At 48.4% G+C, this 20,502-nt stretch overlaps 1 protein-coding gene across 1 annotated transcript; it reads right to left on the minus strand.

Moving 5' to 3' along the window:
* Positions 1-14,692: 14,692 nt before the first annotated feature.
* Positions 14,693-16,568, minus strand: LOC125942718 (uncharacterized). Its single transcript, XM_049660989.1, has 2 exons — positions 16,029-16,568; positions 14,693-15,824 (listed from the first exon to the last, which is right to left on the minus strand). The coding sequence occupies exons 1-2, from the start codon at positions 16,554-16,556 to the stop codon at positions 15,141-15,143; spliced, it is 1,212 nt and encodes a 403-aa protein (XP_049516946.1). The 5' UTR covers positions 16,557-16,568; the 3' UTR covers positions 14,693-15,140.
* Between the last annotated feature and the right edge of the window lie 3,934 nt (positions 16,569-20,502).

Consider the following 20,502-nt stretch of genomic DNA (forward strand, 5'->3'; position numbering starts at 1 on the left):
GCTACAACAAAACACCTCAGTAATCTCGAGGCGCTTGAAGTCTTTGTCTTTGAAACGTCTGACGCGTCGCAACTGGGCAGGCCAGGCGCACGCCGGTCTGCTATCCTGAATTTCGCGCTGAAATTTTGAGACGATAAATAACGTGATCGGCAGCAAGGACCTTTCGACTCCACGAAACACCACGCAAAGTTCGCGCCCACGAGCACCGTGAGCTGAGAACCCCTGAAAGAGGCGCAGAATAGGATTGGTCACGACCTAGATGCTGTTTAACAGTGTTAGCTGAACTTCTGGAGTTCCAAAAGAGCCGACCGGGCCCCCCTTGTTTTTCTTTCTGTATTCTACTAGAAATTACCTTGGTATTGTTGCCAGCGCTAACACTCACGGCTTTAATTGGCGGTGGAGTTAGAACATCCTTTCTGCCACAGGCGTCATGTCAACGTGAACTTATTGGGTGAAGGCAACTGGTCAGTAAACCCACACATGCAAGCTACCTGAAGGCATCAAAGCTGCCGGATTTGCGACCCTTGCTATGTAATGAACGAGAAAAACGGAAACAGAGGGGCGAGATTTTTATCACTCATAAGAATTTAAGCTAACAATGACACCAAGGACAGCATAGGAGAAATTATCTGTAGTTATGAATTTAATTAAAGAAATGATGAATAAATAGAAATAAAGTGGATGAAAAAAAAAAAGTGACCGCATGTGGGATACGAACCCACGTCTTCGCATTACGCGTGCGAGGTTTTTAACAGCGGAGCTGTTTAACCCGACCGTTAGTCCGTGCAGAGCGAACAGAAAATGTGGGCAGAAAGGGTTCAAGCGCAATGGCACATAGGCCTGTGAAGTTGAACTAGCGAAGGTGTTTAAGCCTAGCCAAATACGTGGCCAATGCCTGGCGATAGCCAATCGATAGCTAGTCGATCAATAATCAAGAAATTCCGGGAAATGCTGGGGATGATTTGGTAGTGCTTAGCCTAGTCCAAATACGTGGCCAATACCTTGCGATAGCCAATCAATAGCTAATCAGATCAATAATCAATAATTCCTGAAAATGCTGGGGATGACTTGGTAGTGCTTAGCCTAGCCCAACTGCGTGGACAATGCCTTGCGATAGCCAATCGATAGCTAGCGATCAATAATCAAGAATTCCGGGAAATGCTGGGGATGCTTTTGGTAGTGCACAGCCTCGTCCAAAGACCGTGGTCAATACCTTACGATAGCCAATCAATAGCTAATCGATAATCGACAAATAATCAATAAATTCCGGGAATGCTGAGGATGACTTGGTAGTTGCTTAGCCTAGCCCAAATACGTGGCCAATACCTTGTGATAGCCAATAAATAGCTAATCAATAATCGATCAATAATCAAGAAATTTCCGGAAAATTCTGGGGATGATTTGGTAGTGCTTAGCCTAGTCCAAATACGTGGCCAATACCTTGCGATAGCCAATCAATAGCTAATCGATCAATAATAAAGAATTCCGGGAAATGCGGGGGATGATTTGGTAGTGCTTAGCCTAGCCCAAGTACGTGGCCAATACCTTGTGATAGCCAATAGATAGCCAATAAATAGCTAATCAATAATCGATTAATAATCAAGAAATTCCGGAAAATTCTGGGGATGATTTGGTAGTGCTTAGCCTAGTTCAAATACGTGGCCAATACCTTGCGATAGCCAACCAATAGCTTATATATATATATAATCGATCAATAATCAATAAATTCCTGAAAATGCTGGGGATGACTTGGTAGTGCTTAGCCTAGCCCAAATGCGTGGCCAATCCTTGCGATAGCCAATCGATAGCTAGTCGATCAATAATCAAGAAATTCCGGGAAATGCTGGGGATGATTGGTAGTGCATAGCCTCGTCCAAAGACGTGGCCAATACCTTACGATAGCCAATCAATAGCTAATCGATAATCGACAAATAATCAATAAATTCCGGGAAATGCTGAAGATGACTTGGTAGTGCTTAGCCTAGCCCAAATACGTGGCCAATACCTTGTGATAGCCAATAAATAGCTAATCAATAATAAATCAATAATCAAGAAATTCCGGAAAATTCTGGGAATGATTTGGTAGTGCTTAGCCTAGTCCAAATACAGTGGCCAATACCTTGCGATAGCCAATCAATAGCTAATCGATCAATAATCAATAAATTCCTGAAAATGCCTGGGGATGACTTGGTAGTGCTTAGCCTAGCCCAAATACGTTGCCAATACCTTGCGATAGCCAATCGATAGCTAATCAATAGGTAATCGATAATCGATCAATAACTTCCAGAAAATGTTTGGGATGACTTGGTAGTGCTAGGTGCCAATCAGCTCCGCTGTTTCTTTAGCCTTGCGCCACTAGTGCAAGCTACGCAAATTTTTTGTGGCATTTTTGCACATTTCGTGGGTTTTCTTTCAGGCTTGGAAGAGACATTTACGTAGCACGGCGTACTGAGCAAGAAATGCTCGGACTGACATCACATTTCTCAGGGAGGTTTCTGTGGCTTTGACATAGAATGTATAGTGGCTTTGAAAATAAAATGTGGTAATTTTACAGCGGAGCTGTTAGAACCTCGCTATAATGATCATTCCGTCGTCCGCAGTTTCGCCAAGCTGGGGGAGAGAGAGTGAAAGCAGAGTATAAAAATAGCATCGCGCAGCATAGCGGATGCGAGGAGGTGGTAGTGGGACGCATAGAGCTGCTGCCGACGCCGACCGCGTTTCCCCTCGCTCTCACCGAACGCGCCCGGTGTCTGTGACTGCAGCCGATGCCTCTGGCGGCGGCCTGGCAGGTTTCGACCAGAGAACTGTACACTCGTCGGAGTCGTCGCTTCCGAAAGACTGAAGAGAGAGCTAGGGAAGCTGAAACCAAGCGTCGCAGAAGAGAACATCCAGAATTTAGATTGAGGGAAGCCGAGAGTTCGCATAGGCGAAGAAATGATGATCCGGAGGCTCGTGAACGTGGCCGGTTGAATTCATCGTGATACTACGAAGAACATCGCGAAGAAATCCTGAGCGCCAGGAAACTAATTCTGTGGTTTGCCACTACTTTAATAGCCTTTCCCCAGCTCCGCTGGTCTCTGGTGTTTGCGATAGCAGAGCCATGCATATTTTTTTTTTTTTTTTGTCTGGGTGGGAGTCGAACCCGGGCCACCGGGGTGCGAGACGAGCACGCTTCCCTTAAGCCACGGCTGCTTTTTTTTTAATTTATTGTTTAAGCCACGGCTGCTCCGCGGTTTTGGTTTACTTAAGGTGAATGACACACACACAAAAAAAGAAAAAAAAAAAAAAAAAAAAAACCTGGCGACAACGCAGCGCACTTGTTTTACTGCGCCCCAACGTAGTCCCCTAATGAAAACATCTGTAGACTATTCAGGGTAAATGAAAATTTACCAGTGACTGTTTTTTTATGCAATTTATTTATTCATTTATCAATAATAAAAAAACGTTGCGGAGTAGAAGGAATTCCGTTTCACGCTCTTTCAGGTTCAATAATAATAATAATAAAAAAAAAAAACGTTGCGGAGTAGAAGGAATTCCGTTTCACGCTCTTTCAGGATTTGTGGTTTTCCGGCGTCCGTAGCTAGATCTATTGATCCTTTTCGCGGCGCTCCCGTGGGCGCTGCCATGTCTGATCACGTGGTGACGCGTCCATTGCTTGCCTCAGCCGCCTCCGTTGCCTCCGCGTTTACAATGCAAGCGCGTACGTGACGCCGGCGCGGCGCAGCAAACCGCTGTTTCGACGCGTATCGTAAACGGTGACTGCGTGCACGACACGAAGCTTTGACCACAGCTTTAGAGGACACGTAAGTGCTTTCAGAGCTCATTACGCCTTTCCCAAACGGCGTGAGCAGCGTATACGGTTCTCGTACTAAAAGCGGGGCTAGAAATGTATTCCAAGCTGTCCAAATTTTCCGCTTATGAATTAAATCGGGATCAGTGTGCTCTGCGTTCTTTATTTGGCAAATATTTTGAACCAGCGGCTTGTCATATTTCTGACTTAGTTAAGTTCCTCGGTGCGGCCACTATCTAATTGTTTATTTTCAGCGTAATCACTCGCGGGTGTGCTCTGCTGCGATAAATTTGTTCTTGCCGTGCACAAAGCTTGGAATTTAAATGTTCTGTACTTTGCAGTAGCTCGTAGCAAAGACATATTATCGCCAGTCCCTCGCTTACTCTGTGGACCGTCACGAAACATTCAGCTTCCGACATTCGTGTCTTGTCGGTGTAGTCGCCGTCACTCATGCTTCGGTACATTGATTCAAGTGTGCGCCTATTCACTCACGCGTTGGCAATAGGGCGTACGTTTTCGTGCGAGTGAGGGTGGATGTGTGTAGATAGCGTGAGGGGAAACTTACTATGCCAGTAAGTGGCACTACTTCCTTTTGTAACGAGCGGTACTCACTCCCAAGTGCCTACGTTCCGGAGTTGAAGTCCTTTCTTTGGAGGTTAGCTATACAGCGCAGGCGGATGAATTATATTTTTTTTATCCTTGAGGAAAGCCGTGCATTGCGAAGGGCGGCAACACAAGCAGCCCTTATGTAGCAGCGGCGACACAGGTTCATTCCATTCATTAATATGTGAATCACTATTTTTGCAGGGAACTACCGCACACGTCTTCCCTTTATCGTTACACATTTTGCAGTATGATTTGGGCACAGTGCATTAGCGCACACCCAGTTGCATTTTCGTCAGCTGATCGCACAGTAGCAGGGTAGAAGCAGTAATGGTTTCGTATTCGTGCGCATTCGCTGAGGCAACGTATGGCGCGCGGCCGAAAGTGCCATCTCGTTCTTGTAGAGCAAACTGCTCCGCGAAAAGGGTCAATAGTGCCTAGAATATACTTACTAGTGTGCCGACCGCGGGCTTTCCGGTGGCACCGAGAATGATGCCTTCCGCCGGCGGCCACCAGACGGCGATAGCCGTGCGGACCGTGCTATGCCGAGCGGCGTCTCTAGCCAACGCCCGTGTGTGCGACAGACGCCAATGTGCTGTCCCAGCCCGTTTCGCTCTGCGGAACGTTGGTTGAGGTGCGAAGTTTAATCGACAGAATATGATTTCGTTGCACTTAAACGATCGTATGCACAGTTATCATTATAACGCTACACGATACCGGGTGTTTCTGGGGAAAATACCAATAAATAAATACGTGGTTTCCGAAGAAGTGTAACTTTTTTCCACAGTAAACTATTATATGCGAGACATGTCCACAAATGCTAAATTCACACCAAGTTGTATCTAATTACCACAAATTAAATTAATTACCATAAATGACGGTAATTAAACAGGGCACATTTTCATGGGCGACACACTGTCGACTAATTTTGAACGAGCGCTCAAGGTAGCAATTATTAAAGTGTTTCTCACAAGCGACAGCCGCCAGAGTTAGCATTCGATCTGCCCTCTTATATTGTTCTCCCACTCGGCAAAACGTTCTGGGTCAGCAGGCGCGCTGAATAATGAGACTTGCTGGTTGTTTGAGCGGTATCCAGTAGTACAATATGGGACAAAACAGGTGCTGTCTTTACGCCTCGTTTTCTGCGACGACATCTCGGTTCCGTCCGTGAACAGACACAAATGCGAACCACGCGCATAGAAAAGAAACCCAGCAATGACATGCGGAGGCACCACATGCTACTTGCTCGAAAGCTACAACGCGCCGCAACCGACTGCGCTTACGAACGCGCATCCGAAGTGCATCCGAAGCGCAAGCGACGCGTGATGCGCCGCTTGGTTAGCGCGGTCCCAAACAGTGTCGCCGTCTGGTGGCGTCCGGCGGAAGGTATCACCGGCGGTGCCAGCGTCTCCCATTGGAAACGCCCGGCGGTCGGCACACTAGTAAGTATATTCTAGGCACTGTACTAGACCACTACGGTGGCTAGATGAGTAGGTGTGCCGACCGGCGTGTCTGGAGCGTAATTCACCGCTTCTCCGCGTCATGGCGCAAAATTAGCGCTGCGATCAGTATAACGGTTCCGCAGCGCGCGTCGTCTGCTACAGGTGGCAGACGGCGCGCAAAAGATAGAGCCCGTATTGGAATAGTTGTATGTGGGCTGTTCGTGTCAGCTTGAAAGATGAATAGGTCCGGGTCTCTCTTACTGCTTGAAAGTTCCTAAGATATATGGAATGTTCCTGGTCGGAAAAATGACCGACGAGATTCGCGGCGGTATTGCTCCACCAAAGAAGACCACCAAGGACACTTACTGTTTCGCTCCGAACTCCAAGTCGGGTTCTAAATCTCTGAGAAAGAGGCCTAAAATAGCCTTGTATTCGGTGCCAAAATACCCTGACCTTTTTAGGAAATGGGGAAGTGGCCCTTCATTGAGCAGACAAGCAACTGCAGCCGACATCAGTTAGGTGCGAGTGACACTTTAGTTAGGTGCGAGGTCAACCTCTCCGTCAACGGAGAGGTTGACCTGATTCCAAGGGAGCGTCCACGGCTTACCAACGATGCAGTGCCATCAATTCTGCCAGGTGTTCCTGCCTATACCTCTCTAAAGTGATGACCAAAAAAAAAAAAAAAAAAAGGAAAACGAAGAATTCTTTGGGACTGCGATCACAACAGGTGATTAAGACGAGTGTGGGCGTTTATTACGCACATCTTCCTCATCTGTATGTTATCATCATCATCCTCACAATTTTACCTATCCTTCTCTTCTCCTATATATGTGATCATCATCATCGCCTGTGTGCTGCGCTGGTTCGCTGACGAGCTCCCGGACCTAATAAACGTCGTCCCAACCAAGACGTCACAAGTGGTGGAGGTGCGGGGTATCGATCCCCGCCCACCGTCAGCTAACATGCCACAGGACGTGCAGCCTGGCGCCCCTATTGCCACCATTCCGACATCGCAAGTGCCTCCTTCCTTTATCATCAACAGCGCCCAGCGTGACCCCCATCTCTTCGCTGGTCTTCGCGGAGAGGATGTCGAAGACTGGCTGGACGATTACGAGCGAGTCAGTTCCGCCAATCACTGGGATGATGTTAATAAACTACGCCATGTCTCCTTCTATCTGTCTGGCATGGCGAAGACGTGGTTCTTTAACCACGAGCCCGAATTGACCGACTGGACTCTCTTCAAGCACCAGCTTCGTGAAGTGTTCGGCACACCGGCTGTTCGGTCCACTCTCGCCAAGAAAAGCCTCGATGCTCGCAAACAACACCTGGGCGAGTCGTACACCTCCTACATCGAGGACGTCCTTGCACTCTGCCGACGTGTGAATTCTTCAATGTCGGAGTCGGACAGGGTACGCCACATTCTCAAAGGCATTGGAACTCTTGCCTTCAATGCACTCGCCACTAAGAATCCGGCTACCGTCGCTGACGTCGTAATCACTTGTCAGCGCCTCGATGAGCTCGAGTCTGTCCGCCTACAGCCCGACGTTGACGATGCCCATTCTACGGGGGACCATGACCTACGTACACTGATACGCACGCTCATACGCGAAGAGTTACAATCGATGGGGTTAACCTCACCTTCGACGTATCCCACCCAACCTTTTTGGTGCGTCATTGCGTGACGTTATCAGGGAAGAACTGGCGTCCTTGACCTGCGCTGTGCCAGCACAAGCTCCTGTCCCTCACGCATTACCAACTACCGCACGACCGACATATGCGCAAGTTGCTGCCAAGCCTGTCGGCCACGTCACTTCTCCGTTGCCGCTACCAACTTACGCGTCGGTTGCTACTGCGCCCACGGTTCACTTCCCGTCATCACCGCCAGAGCCTTCATCGGCCCATCTGACCTCCCTGTCACACGGTACACCGAACACCCCCTACTACCCCCCTTGGCGTCCGTCTCGTCCTACGTGCTATTATTGTGGCTATCGCGGCCACATATCACGCTTTTGCCGCAAGCGCCAGCAAGACGAGCGTCGGGGCTACGATATGTGTGAGCGCGATTTTTACAGTGGGGCCTCTTACCAAGGGCGGCGTTAATCTTCACCTTCGCAGCGCTCTCCATCTCCGCCTGCATCACCTGATGCACGAGGCGCTTACCGTTCGGCCAGACGCCGTTCTCCATCACCCTACCGCCGCTCATCGTCACCACTTAGGCCTGCCTCCCTTACCTCTACCGTTCGCGCGGAAAACTAAGCGATGCAGTTTCCGGAGGAAAAACTGCATACACACACAAGACTGAAATTCCTCCAGCGCGCCCATCCAATATGATTCGTGTGTACGTTGAAGGGGTGCCCGTGGATGCTTTAGTGGATACTGGTGCGGCTTTGTCGGTTATGAATGTTCATTTGTGTTCCCGTCTGAAGAAAGTTATGACGCTTTACGATGGTCCCACGCTGGTTGCAGCCGAACACTATTCGACCTGCTGCCTTCTGTACTGCGCGTGTACTTATCGATGACATTCTCCATCACATACAGTTTGCTGTGCTATACCCGTGCTCTCGCCAGCTGATTTTGGGATGGGATTTTCTATCTTCTGTCTCTGCTGCTATTTGTTGTGGGCAGCGTGTGATACACCTTACCGACACTGAACACTTGCTTGGCGAAGAAACCCACACGCCACTTCACCTGACCGCTGCGGAAGATACGGAACTACTCCCAGAACAAATCCAACTAGTTACTCTCCTATCCGACGACATTGACCATGCTGACGTGTTGGTGTTCCCTTCTTCACGTTGCCTTACTAAAGGCATAACATTTACATCAGGAGTTGTTCGATTCCACAATGGATCTGCACTGGTCACTGCCACCAGTCTCTTCTGGGGACCCATCTTCTGGTGATTCTTCTTCGGCCGCCACCCTTACAGCAGTCATCAGCACTGACTTGAAACCCGCGCAGACACAACAGCTGCTGGCTTTGTTGAAAAAACACGCCAATTCTTTCGACGTGTATTCGTCAACGTTGGGCCAAACAACCGTTGCAGAGCATCGCATTCTGACAGACAACACATCTATCGTACGGCGCCGCCCATACCGTGTGTCTCTAGCCGAGCGGAAAATCATCGAAGACAACGTCGCAGACATGCTGGAACGCAAGGTAATTCGCCCCTCGGCTAGTTCTTGGTCGTCTCCTGTTGTCTTGGTCCGCAAAAAAGATGGCTCCGTGCGCTTTTGCGTCCATTACCGGGCGCTCAACAAGATAACTCGAAAAGACGTCTACCCTATGCCGCGCATTGATGACGCCCTTGATTCCCTCCAAGGTGCGGAATACTTTTCCAGCCTGGATCTGCGTTCCGGCTATTGACAAATCCCCATGCACGAAGACGATAAAGAAAAAACGGCGTTCGCAACCCCCGATGGACTGTACGAGTTCAACGTAATGCCTTTCGGGCTCTGCAACGCGCCTGCGACTTTTGAGCGCATGATTGACACCGTGTTGCGTGGCCTGAAGTGGAAGACCTGCCTGTGTTATCTGGACGACATTGTCATTTTTTCATCCACATTTAATCAGCACTTACAACGCTTGGATGAAGTTTTGACGTGCCTCGCCCGCGCTGGTCTTCAGCTGAACACCAAGAAATGCCGTTTCACCAGCAAAGCCATTAAGATCCTGGGTCATGTCGTGAGCAGGGATGGCATTCAGCCGGACCCTGACAAGACTGCTGCAGTCCTTCGCTTTCCTCGTCCTGACAGACCCAAAGACTTGCGCAGTTTCCTTGGCCTCGCCTCTTATTTCCGTCGCTTTATCCAGAACTTTGTCTCCATCGCAGCTCCATTACACAAGCTACTAGCTTCCGGTGTACCCTTTCTGTGGTCCCAGGAATGCGAATTGGCGTTTGCACGCTTGAAGGACGCCCTCACGTCTGCACCTGTGCTTTGCCATTTTGATGAAGCCGCACCGCCTCTCCTACACACCGACGCTAGCGGCCGCGGTATAGGTGCTGTTCTTCTGCAACGCGAGAACTCTTCGCGAGAGAGAGTCATTGCATACGCCAGTCGTGTACTCGGCGCTTCCGAAAAGAACTATACGATCACCGAGCAAGAGTGCCTGGCTATTGTTTGGTCGATACAGAAGTTTCGCCCTTATCTCCACGGACGTCATTTCACCATCGTTACGGACCACCACGCCTTATGCTGGCTTTCCACGCTCAAGAACTTGTCTGGACGCCTGGGTCGCTGGATTTTACGGCTCCAAGAGTATGATTTCGAAATCATTTACAAGTCCGGAAAGAAACACCAAGACGCCGACGCTCTGTCTCGCTGCCCGCTTCCTACGGCCCCGCTCGACGCCTCTGCAATCGCTTCGCACGTCACCAGTTCGACCGACACTGCTACGGTTTCCTCCCTGGCCTCAATGTACCAACTGCCTTTCGACAATGATCAGCCACTCGCCTCTCGCCAGCTTGCTGACCCGTACTGTCAACGCTTCATAGCTCGCCTCTCTGGGGCTTCTCGTCCACCTAACGTGCGCCTCCGTCGCCAGCTCGCGCACTTTAAGCTGGACGATGGCGTGCTGTATCGCCGTATTTACCATCCTGACGGGCAACGCTGGGTGCCAGTTCTACCACGCTCTCTCCGACTTCGTGTTCTCAACGCCTTTCACGATGATTTGGCAGCTAGCCACCTTGGGTTCCATAAAACCTATGACCACATTCGAAGTCGTTTCTATTGGCCTGGCCTTTCTGCTAGCGTCGCCAGATATGTCGGTTCCTGCTCTTCCTGCCAGCGTCGCAAGCTCCCAACATCTCCTCCTGCCGGCCAATTACAGCCGATTCCATGCCCCGCAGCCCCGTTCGAGGTAGTTGGGATCCACCTTTACGGGCCCCTTCCGGTCACTACTGCTGGCAATCGATGGATAGTGACTGCCGTCGACCATCTGACGCGCTACGCTGAGACAGCTTCTGTGCTTACTGGCTCTGCTTCGGAAGTTGCTCACTTCGTTCTTGAAGCCATTATTCTGCGCCATGGTGCTCCTCGTGTGCTGCTCAGTGACCGTGGAAAGGCGTTCCTTTCCCAACTGCTAAACGAAGTTCTTCGAGCCTCCGGCACAGCCCACAAGACAGCTTCTAGCTATCACCCCCAGACTAACGGCCTGACCGAGCGGTTTCATCGCACCCTTGCCGACATGATCGCCGCTTATATTCAACCAGACCACAAAAACTGGGATGTTCTTTTACCATTCGTCACTTTCGCCTATAACACGGCCGTGCAGCGCACAACTGGCTACTCGCCATTTTACCTCGTTTATGGACGCTCCTCTACTTTCTTTCTGGACGTTTCATTCTTCAACTCCAAGACTAATTCATCTCTATCATCGTGCGAAGAGTACGTCTCCCGACTCGACCACTGTCGCCAGCGTGCTCGCCTGAACACAGAGGCAAGACAACAAGACCGGAAAAATAATTACGACGACTGCCATCGCGTTGTATCTTTTCGACCTGGGGACGAGGTCCTGCTCCTGACTCCTGTTCGCACCCCTGGTTTATGTGAAAAATTCCAGCCACGGTTCATCGGACCGTACATAGTCCTTGGACAGACTTCGCCTGTCAACTATCGCGTCACTCCTCTTGACGCCCCCACAGACCACCGTTGCCGCAATACCGAGGTTGTCCACGTGTCCCGCATGAAGCCCTTCACGCGGCGTGCCTCGACACCATGACGGCCGGCCGGCCAGGATGGCCGCTTTCACGTCGGGGGAAATTAGTGTGGGCGTTTATTACGCACATCTTCCTCATCTGTATGTTATCATCATCATCCTCACAATTTTACCTATACTTCTCTTCTCCTATATATGTGATCATCATCATCGCCTGTGTGCTGCGCTGGTTCGCTGACGAGCTCCCGGGCCTAATAAACGTCGTCCCAACCAAGACGTCACACAAGCTGTTCTGGAAATGCGGAGAGATCCCAGGAACGAGAGGTTAATGAAGCCTGTGCAAATGGCGACGACAACTTTCAATTTTCTACACCTACGCTTGCTAAGATCGTCAGCTCGTGTGTCCTGCCTCGCGGCCGCTAGGCACGGCATTCAGTGGAAGGTACAACGGCTGCCGCGTTTTGCGTGCAAAACGGAAACAGCATCACGCTCACTAAAGTCATCCTCATGGAAGCATGTGATCATATGTGCGAGCAAATGTTTCTGTCCAGGAAATGGTGTTGCAACGACTGTTAATTGAATCTGCAGAAGGAAGCTCCCTCCTTGTGGAAGTAGACAAAATGCTGCCATGTCAAGGCAGTAAAGCCATGCATGAATGCTGCCATGCCAAGCAATAAAACAGAATGGCTGGATTTCTGTAAATTAAAACTTTAGAACTCGCTAAATATCGCGTAAACACGTTTCCATATACCGTATAAAACCACTGCAGTATATTGCATTCAGACTTCAGCATTCCTAGACTTCAGCATTCGCTTTTTTCTGACTAGACGACAACAATAAATTCCTCATTCTGGCTTGGTCTACACTGCTCAGAACGATATTATAACGCGTACTCCAAAGCTAAAATCAGAGGCAGCGATACTATCAAACACGCTGCTCGTCTACACAGCGCAGCTGACGTCGTTGCGCGCAGCTGAGCCGTTATACTGTCCGCAACGCCACTTCTGCGTCATGATGCGGAGAAGTGGTTAACTACGCTCGGTCGGCACACCTACCCATCTAGCCGCCACACCATCACTACGGTGGCCCTTCTAGCCACCGTACCATCACCATCAAACGAAGATGGCGCCCTCCCCCCCCCCCCCCCCCCCCCCCCGGATTAAAGTCCGCCGCGTCTCGTGAGTCCACCATGGAGCTTTGCAGCCGTACCAAGAGTTCTCAAACCAAAAGCTGTCCGTACAGGCCAAGAAACTGGTGCACCACAACGTTCACGCGCAAGTAAGAAAAAGCGACCCGCAACTGTCTGTGAGAGCCGCATGTCGGAAGGTCAGCGAGCTCACTGCATGGTGTTAGCGAACGCAGTGTCTTCCTTAAGCTCGACGTAAACAGTGGCACCCTGAAGTCACCGAAGCGCAAGCGCGTGCGTCTCCCAGCCGTAAATGCCCGTGCGAAAACCGGGAGGACAAGACTGCAACTTCATGACAGCTTTTCCCTCGCAGCTCTACGAAGAAAAGTGCATCAGTACTTTCTGTGAAATGAAATTCCGACAGCTGCGAAACTCGCTCAAGATGTGGCCAGTGACAGTGACATGAACATGCCTAAAATGAGCGTGCGAACGATTCAAAGGCTGCAGGCTTGATGATATCGGCTTTTTCCTTTCGCAAACGGAAGAGAAATTGTGCACTCTTCGTGAGCAACGACTTCATGTGGCGACGGCAGTACCTGCGTACCACCCGACTGCGGACGCGCCGTCACGTCCAGCGAGGCTTATGACGGTAGCGTCGAACCTTTCGCGATCTAAACAAACTCAAGCGTTTTTGCTTGCCAGTTCTGTACATGCATTATTTTTGCGGAATAGGCATTAAAGTGTAAGTTAAAAACGCCGCTGTTTCTTGCAGCCTCACATCGTGCATCATGGCATTTCGACGGTAGCAATGCCGCTCACTGCACTCACCTGACCAGCGTTCTTATGATGCATTGAACGATATGCCTTGGTTGTTGGGTAGCACGAACAAACGGCCCTTGCGCATTGTTTGATCCTGTAGTTAGCTGAACAGTGCCGATTGTCTCATTGCTTCTCCTATCTTGCGAAAATGCGGTATTTAAAAATGTGGTGTGAGAGAAAATGCTAATGTACTTGTTTCACTCTACAGATTGGTCGTTATTTTTTTGCATTCTATCTGTTAGAAGGCCAAGTGAAAGTGCGAGAAAGGAACCCGCTGTTGCAATACACGGCTCATACGTGACGTGTTTCGGCGGCAGCAATACATTGTGTCCTAAATATACAGGTTGTTTCAGCGAACACTTTCAAAATTTATTTAAGGTTGCCTGTGGCAGATAGCGCAATTCTAGTTAATGAGCTGGTCTACTCGAAGAGGTGGACATTACTTGCACAAAAAATTGATATGCATAATCGACTAATTAACAAAAATTCACTAATTAAGTTTTTGACTAATTACCTGATGGCACATATTGCAATTTACAAATTGTAGCCGCGGAGTTCGCAAGGCGGATCCACTTGGAACTAATTCTCAGGATGACACCAGTTTCGAGATATTAATTCCCGAACTTTACGGAGCAATGCATTGGCGTTCCCAGTTAATTTCGTGCTTCAATGCCTAAAGCGACGTTTTGTTAAGAACCTAGCTAACTGGAACGCCAATGCATTTCTCCGCAAAGTTCGGGAATTAATATCCCGAAACTGGTGTCATCCCGAGAATTCGTTTCAAGTGGATCCGCCTTGCGAACTCCACGGCTACAATTTGTAAATTGCTATATGGACCATCAGGCAATTAATTAAAAATTTAATTAGTGAATTTTTGTTAATTATTCGATTGTGCATTTCAATTTCTTGTGCAAGTAATGTCCGCCTCTTCGAGTAGACCCGCTCATGAACTAGAATTGTGCTATTTGCCACAGGCAACCTTTAAGAATTTTTGAAAGTGTTCGCTGAAACACCCTGTATAATTATTGTATGCTATAATCACATTACCGCGTCGACAGTCATCGTGAGATGGGTTCTGCCGGAATTTGTTTCCCACCGTACTCTTGGCGATAATGATTAATTTACGATACTGCAGGCAGATACGCTGCTAAGGCAGGATAAGTTACGTAACATACAACAGTAAAACGCTGGAACACGTTTTTAGACGTAATAGCTACGTCTTGAAACAAAAAGCACAGAAGCGCTAGCTGATCATTGGTTGTCGTGTTGTGTGACCAATGGTTCGCCTACTTAAACAACTAACACGAGAAGTCCATTGAAGCTGCTTAACGATAGCCACGGCTTCTTATCAGAGAAGGCACTCCCTGGAAGGATTCGACGACGTCAATTCGTCGGGCGGTGCATCTTGCTTGTTCACGAAATACCCGCCAGCGTGTTCGTTGTGCGCAGCGGCGCCGTCGAAGCACTACGCCCTGGCTTGCGGACACGTCTACTGCAGCCCGTGCTTCTACGGCAGCGAGCAGAAACATTCCGCCAAGGCGCGTGTACCACGCTGCAAAATAATTTACACACCTAAAAGTAAAAAAGGGTGTAAATGTGTCTATAACTCACACCCTTAGGGTGTTACTTATATAAATCACACCCTAAGGGTGTGAGTTATAGACACATTTACACCCTTTTTCACTTTTAGGGGTGTAAATTATTTTACAGTGTACGGCTCTTTCGTTTATGTGTGCGCGGCCGGAAATTAAACTGACAGTCTCGCTGCAGCTCCTGGAAACGTTCATCAGAAGAACGCTGAGGAGGGTGGTCTGGCTGCTTCGACGTGCTTTCGGCTACACGGCTACCAGCAATGTCCGCGCCGCTCTTGAGAGGTGATTGCTGCTTGGTTAAAGAAGGCACCCAGGCGAATGTAGCACGGCTCTGTTGTTGATGTCCGTGCTGCTGGAAGTTGGACGCACCGTCTCCCTGAGCCTTCTGGAAACGTCCATCAGCAGAACAACGCTGAGGAGGGTGGTCTCGGTGCTTCGACGTGCTTTCGGCTACACGGCTACCGGCAATGTCCGCGCCGCTCTTGAGAGTTGATTGCTGCTTGGTTAACGAAGGCACCCAGGCGAATGTAGCACGGCTCTGTCGTTGATGTTCGTGCTGCTGGAAGTTGGACGCACCGTCTCCCTGAGCCTTCTGGAAACGTCCATCAGCAGAACAACGCTGAGGAGGGTGGTCTCGGTGCTTCGACGTGCTTTCGGCTACACGGCTACCGGCAATGTCCGCTCCGCTCTTGAGAGTTGATTGCTGCTTGGTTAAAGAAGGCACCCAGGCGAATGTAGCACGGCTCTGTTGTTGATGTCCGTGCTGCTGGAAGTTGGACGCACCGTCTCCCTGAGCCTTCTGGAAACGTCCATCAGCAGAACGCTGAGGAGGGTGGTCTCGGTGCTTCGACGTGCTTTCGGCTACACGGCTACCAGCAATGTCCGCGCCGCTCTTGAGAGTTGATTGCTGCTTGGTTAACGAAGGCACCCAGGCGAATGTAGCACGGCTCTGTCGTTGATGTCCCTGCTGCTGTAAGTTGGACGCACCGTATCCGTGAACCTTCTGGAAACGTCCATCAGCAGAACAACGCTGAGGAGGGTGGTCTGGGTGCTTCGACGTGCTTTCGGCTTCACGGCTACCCTGGCCGTTTGCTTTGGATTCCTGTTCCGACCAACCCCGTATGACTTGTTTCCAGTTCCGCGGCACACCATGCACAAATGCGTCGAGTATTCTGGACGGAATGTTTCCTTCCTCACCCGAAACTCGGTCGAACGGTCCCAGAAGCTTGTAGCTCTTGCCGTCAACACACACGATACGTGTTCTACTCAGACGATCAAGAATGTCTGCTGTAGCCACGAACTTGCCAGTTATTTCACAATAACCCTCGATCCGAACATCGTAGGTACTAGAAGGCGCAATTCCCCAGTCTGTCAAGCGCATCATTCTGGAAAAGCTTTCAGCGGCCAAACGTTCGAAAACCGGGTGCCTCGAGCCGCCTCTCCGCGAGCACGAGCAAGCATTCGCGCCCAAACCAAAAACGTGCAATGCAGCAGCAGCCACCTGGTAGCGAAGCTTCAATAGAAGCATGGAGGAAGGAAAAAAAAAATTTTGCCAGCTTCACAGACTTAACGTCACGAAGACTGATGAAACAGCGGAGATGGTGGCTTATACTACCTTTTACTTAGCTATAACTTGGCTTATACTTAGCGTTAACTTGAATGTTTACTTAGCTTCAACTTTTGCTTTTTCTTAGCTTTAACTTTGCTTTAACATCGATTTGTCTATCTTCACTGTGAGCTTCTTCGTAGCGTTGCCGAGACGCAGCTGGAGATCTCCCTCTGTTAACTCTGGATCTCCAAACCTCCTCCGTCGCTTTGCTTCAGCAGCCCTTGCTCGGAATTCCGTATCTGCGCGCAGTCGTTGAAGCCGCTCCCGAGTAGTTGTTGTTGTTGCCTCAAAACATGGCTCTTACCCACGAGGCGGATTGGCCACACTTTATAAAATAAAACATACACCCAACAATGAACAAAAGGGGAAAAGGTGAACAATCAAAATTAAGATTTTGGCAACTCCTTAACACAGATTTTGAGAGGTCCTATACATAAACTAAATAAATAAAAAAATAAGAGAAAACTAACTACAAAAATAAACATAAAGTAACATGTCCCATGGTCGGTACCCTAGCAGCGTAACCTTCCGGATGCTTCAATAAATTTGTGTACAGCAGTGATCATCGAACCCTGGCTTGTGCCTAACTGACAGGCCCCAAAAGACAAAATGTTTGGCGTTGTAAGTGCCAAACCCAGATTACTACTTGGAAATATCAGAAACATTCTACGGAGGGAGGAGAAGCGTTGGCAAGAAAGAAAGGAATGGTCAATAGCTTCCGGTTGATTACAAAACAAGCAGAGGTCAGTGATTGATAAACCAGATCTATGAAGATAAAAATTTTGGCGGAGAACTCTGCAGCGGAAATTTGACAGCGTCACCTCACATTGGCGTGAAAGGCGCACTTGCTCGTGTTCCACCGAAATTTTAAATGTCGAAAATCGTCTGAGGAAAGTATGGACGAGTCATGGCAGCATCACGACGCCGTTGATGCCGCGCCTCTTCTTCTTCGGGAGAAAGCTGCTGCTTCGTCCTATAAGCTTTCGATGTCTCACTGATTCGTCCATGAGCGCTGAAAACGCACTGCAGGAAAGCCAACTAAAACAATGGAACTATCTGCGCATCTGCGCATACAATAGACAATGGCGCACGACATACGCATCGTAGAACACTACAGTTTACATTCGCAGTTGTACCGATAAGAACAATGGGAACTGCAACACCACGCTACCCAGACGAACTGTATATATCTGCATTGCATTACGCGCGTCACGCAATGCATTCCCGGTCGTCACCATGGGTAGGCCGCGGGTGCAGCACACGGCAGAAGAAGAGGCTGCCGTACGCGAACGTAAGCGCGAGCGCGATCGTGCCAGTAAGGCCGATCCCGTGTATCGGCAACGGCAGAGCCTCTGACCGCCTACCACTGCGATCAGTGGCGTCCCAACTACTTCTCGAGTGGGGGGGGGGGGGCAAACCGCAAACGATCTGACTCTCTCTCTTTATATATATATATATATATATATATATATATATATATATACGGGTATATCGAATTACTTTTACAATAAGTCAAAAAGCCGGGAAATGCGTCTGTCAGTACTTTTTATATTTAAAAGACATGAACCTATTTATCAATCACACATGGTGAACCATGCAGGCCCACATATTATTTGAATTCGTATTTATTTCTTGACACTATATAAAATCTACATATGATACAGGGACAAAAGGCAGTGAGTGCCCAGAGGTCCCTGATCCCGCCCAGTAGCAGCAGCGTAGCGCACGTCAGAAAATGCACATTCGTTACAGACGACGTTGCTAATTAAACAAAGAATTGTACTCTAAGTCTGCATACAGCACACATGTATTGCTAGTTATAAGGTAATGTTATTCTCGAGGTTATACGCAACGAGGTACAATCAACATAAATGACTCCCAATATTCGCAAGAAAAAAGTAAGCAGATGTGTGCGACCTTGGAGAATTATAACCAAGTTTCCAGCGAAGCTGTTTCTTTCGAACAGTTTCTATAAAAGTTTTAGTTCCTGAATTATATCGCATAGTTAAAAAAGTTGCCGAGCACTTCTTGTTGGAAACTTTTAAAATGCCAGTATTTCATTAACATACGTTACTTTGCCATAACGTTTACCATGGTGTACTCCCGCCCTGCTGATCCCCCCCCCCCCCCCTGCTCATCCCCCCCCCCCCCCTGCCCTCTCAAATTTCTTTAGATTTGATATCGGTTGAGTTAACAGTTCTCACAGGGCAGTGGGATAAATTCTGCTTTGTTCGCAAAACACATTCATAAAGCTCCGGATCGCTTGCTTGCGTAATTTACTGCAAATATAATAATTAGTCCCCTGTCTTTCAAGTTTACTTACAGATTGCCCACGCCGCGCCCTTTATTTTCGCCAAATATAAATCAAGCGTCTTGTTTAGTTCACCCAGGACATCGCTGAAACTAACTAGAAGCGCCTTATGACATATGAAAAATAAAAGGGGGGGGGGGGGGGGACGACGGCTCAGTAATTATGTGCAACGCTTATAAAAAACTAGGCCAGGAACGTAGAAACTTTGTCGCACTTAACTATGACCCCTCTTTACTTTCCATGAAATATAAATCTGTTGTAACCAACAGCTATGTCGGGACACTGGGAAGCATAGCTGAAAGTGGCCATATCACACGCTCTAGTACTTGCACAGGCCATCGCACATAAACCATCGTATCGCATAAACCATAAACCAACCTTTACTATCGCACATAAGCTTGGCGTATTATTCCCCCTATATTCGCAAAATTTGACTTCAGTTGTAGTTGGAACTATGACAGCGCAGCCGTCTATTCTATTGGAAAAGGTGAATTTAACCCACTCACTTGGAGCATTGTCTACACATTGTCTGCATATCTACACTGTCTACACTGAACATTGTCTACATATCTACAGCGTGGTCCCTTGTTCTTTCTCTTGCCCCTGTCTTTTTACTCTAGTAATCATCTATTATTATGCTTGTTACCAACTAGCCCAACTTTTTGCCTTATCTACATATTGCCCATACCATGCCCTTAATTTTCCCAGATATAAACAAGATGCCTGGTTTAGCTCACCGAGGACACCAGAGAAAAACTACGAATCTTGTATGATGCACGAAAACGCATGGGAAAACGAGGGCTTAGTAATTATCGGCAATACTTGAATTTAAGCAGGAAAGTGAAAGTTTCGCAACGCATTGCGCTTAAAATGCTCCCTATTGTCCCTAAATATCAAGTCCGCATCTCGTGCAGTTGTTTTAGGAGTCTGGGAAACATTTCGACTAGCGGCAGTACACCCTGGAACACTTCAATGAGTAACTTTCTACAAAGGCTGTAATGAACCTACGCAGAACAAACATATATCGCTCGTCACTAAGACCATTTCTTCATACTTCGAATAAGTATAAACACCGTGCCACACATAGTTTACCGAGGATACCAGGGGGAAACAACTAAATGCCGTGTATAAAAATTTGGAGAAAGCGAGTATTCAGTAAGGTTCTTCGAGCACATAAGCAACCTACACAGTTCAAGTTTTCGGTACACGTCGCCAGAAAGTGGCTTTCATTTCTTGAAATTATAAAATATCTGTTGCTCTTGCTCCTGCCGGGAAACGAGTAATAATAGTGTAGCTCTTACTTAGAAACGGCCTGAACACGAAATCGAAAAAATCGGAAGTGACACATGCCTTTAGAAAAGCTTCAGTTTAGTGTTCTATTGGAATTCAAACGGCTCTGCACGTTCGACGAAGGTCATTTTCACGAAAATATCTACGATAAGTCGTGATTACACAATGAAATTCGACAGTTGGACTTGTAAGTGGTTTAATTAGATTTATGATGGTGGTTATATACTGAGACTGCAGCGCTATGTAGAATATCTCTGGACGGAG

The sequence above is a fragment of the Dermacentor silvarum genome, chromosome 1, assembly GCF_013339745.2.
Source record: "Dermacentor silvarum isolate Dsil-2018 chromosome 1, BIME_Dsil_1.4, whole genome shotgun sequence".
In the NCBI taxonomy this organism is placed as follows: domain Eukaryota; kingdom Metazoa; phylum Arthropoda; class Arachnida; order Ixodida; family Ixodidae; genus Dermacentor; species Dermacentor silvarum.